This window comes from Lepeophtheirus salmonis, chromosome 4, assembly GCF_016086655.4.
Source record: "Lepeophtheirus salmonis chromosome 4, UVic_Lsal_1.4, whole genome shotgun sequence".
Classification (NCBI taxonomy): Eukaryota; Metazoa; Arthropoda; class Copepoda; order Siphonostomatoida; family Caligidae; genus Lepeophtheirus; species Lepeophtheirus salmonis.
This window is the reverse complement of record NC_052134.2, coordinates 42,080,795-42,082,479: the sequence shown is the minus strand read 5'-3', so window position 1 is coordinate 42,082,479 and position 1,685 is coordinate 42,080,795. Positions and strand designations below refer to the sequence as shown.

The 1,685-nt window shown below is 37.0% G+C and overlaps 1 protein-coding gene across 1 annotated transcript; it reads right to left on the bottom strand.

The window, feature by feature from the left end:
• Positions 1-729: 729 nt before the first annotated feature.
• LOC139905258 (general transcription factor II-I repeat domain-containing protein 2-like) lies at positions 730-1,209 on the bottom strand. The gene has a single exon (XM_071888057.1). It carries the CDS (start codon positions 1,207-1,209, stop codon positions 730-732), a length of 480 nt encoding a protein of 159 aa, XP_071744158.1.
• Between the last annotated feature and the right edge of the window lie 476 nt (positions 1,210-1,685).

The window sequence follows — 1,685 nt, the reverse complement described above, 5'->3', positions numbered from 1 at the left end:
TTGTTAAAATCTTTCACTAGACGATCCACAATTCTATGATTGATTTAATAAGATTACAAATAGGGGTTCAACAGACGATGGGATGATTCCCTATCACTGTGTTCATGATTCATCACTTTTTAACAGGAATAAATTATTTTCTTCAACAATGGTTATTTAATAAAATAATTATTAGTTTAAAAGTTCTAATAAGATTGCGTGGCTTGTGTCTATCCAGATTTTAAGTAACCCCCTTATTATAATTTTCCACCAATAAACCATGTACTAAATCAGAGGTGGTTAAACTTTGTGAAAAAATGTTGCAGCCGAAGGTCGCACACTCTCATTTCCAAGTAGGAAAATTTATCCGGTGTGTAAATAAACACATATTCATGTTAAACACAATTTTTATCTTTCACACTGAGGTACGTTTAATGCTATGCGTTATTAAAAAATGTATCAATCCCACAAGTTAATGAGACATGTGCAACTGTCCACAGTTTTTAAAATCTTCTGCAAATTGGAAGCAAGTTTGCTGGTAGATATCCTCATAGCATCATCCCAGTTGGTGTCTGTCAGCAAAGACCTGTTCTTTGACTTGTTTATCTTTAAACAAGAAAATGCTTGTTCACAAATGTATGTGAATCCAAACAGTGTCAAAAACTTAGCAGCAAAGTTTTTAAAGTTTGAAAACAAATCGTCAGACAATGACTTGTAAAAGTTAGGCAGTGAATCTGACTTAAACTTCTCTTACAAGTCATTATTTGCTTGCAAGTCCGGCAATTCTAGCTGTAAATCCTCAGTAGCCAAATCAACGTACGTAGTGAATGGAGAGCTAAACATATTAAGCTGTGGTTCCAGGTTCTTAAAGTTTTGGAACCTTCTGCCGACTTCGATAGCCAAGTTATCCAACTGAACTTGATAATTTGCTGCAAGTTCACCAAAAATGTTTGCTTCTTTCAGCAAAGGAAAGTGACAAAACCTGTTGTTACCAGCTTGCCTGAGGAACAATGCCAACTTCATTTGGAATGATGTAATGTGAGCGTATATCTCGTGTGCAAATAAACCATTACCCTGAAGTTTTACATTAAATTCTTTCAACTTTTCCATGATATCAATGGCAAACTTAAAGTCCAACCTCCAATCTTCATCAAATACGTTGGTACTAAAATCACACTGAATGCTTTTCATTTCCAGGAACATCACGGTTTCTTCTCTTAGCTCCCACATTCACCTAAATACTTTGCCATGGCTCAGCCAGCGGACATGGTTCTGGTAGAGGACATCTAAATATTCAGTTTCTAAGTCTGCCAACAATTTTAGGAACTGCCTGTGGTGAAGCCCTCTGGCTCTGATACGATAGAAAACATTGACAATTGAATCATTAACGTGCTTAATGTTCAGTGCACCTCTACACATGCTTTCTTGACGGATGACGCAGTGACGTGGTATTAGGGGATGGCCAGGATGTTCTGCTTTGATCTTGTCATTCATCAACTTCAGCAGCCCTACATTTTTTCCTGTCAAAGCACGAGCTCCATCGTCGAAGTAGCAAACAATAAACTGTGCGTCTCAAATAACAATGAAAATCTATTTGGAGGAATGCAGAAGTACTGGTAGGCTACTGTATTTGTATTTTATGATCAAACAATGCCTGAGAAGTGTACGGCTTGTTGAGAAAATGTTGCAATACATGCACGACTGAC

What these genes read in the sequence shown, in the direction of transcription:
- LOC139905258 (XM_071888057.1), bottom strand. Translation starts at nt 1,209, where the DNA reads ATGTGGGAGCTAAGAGAAGAAACCGTGATGTTCCTGGAAATGAAAAGC.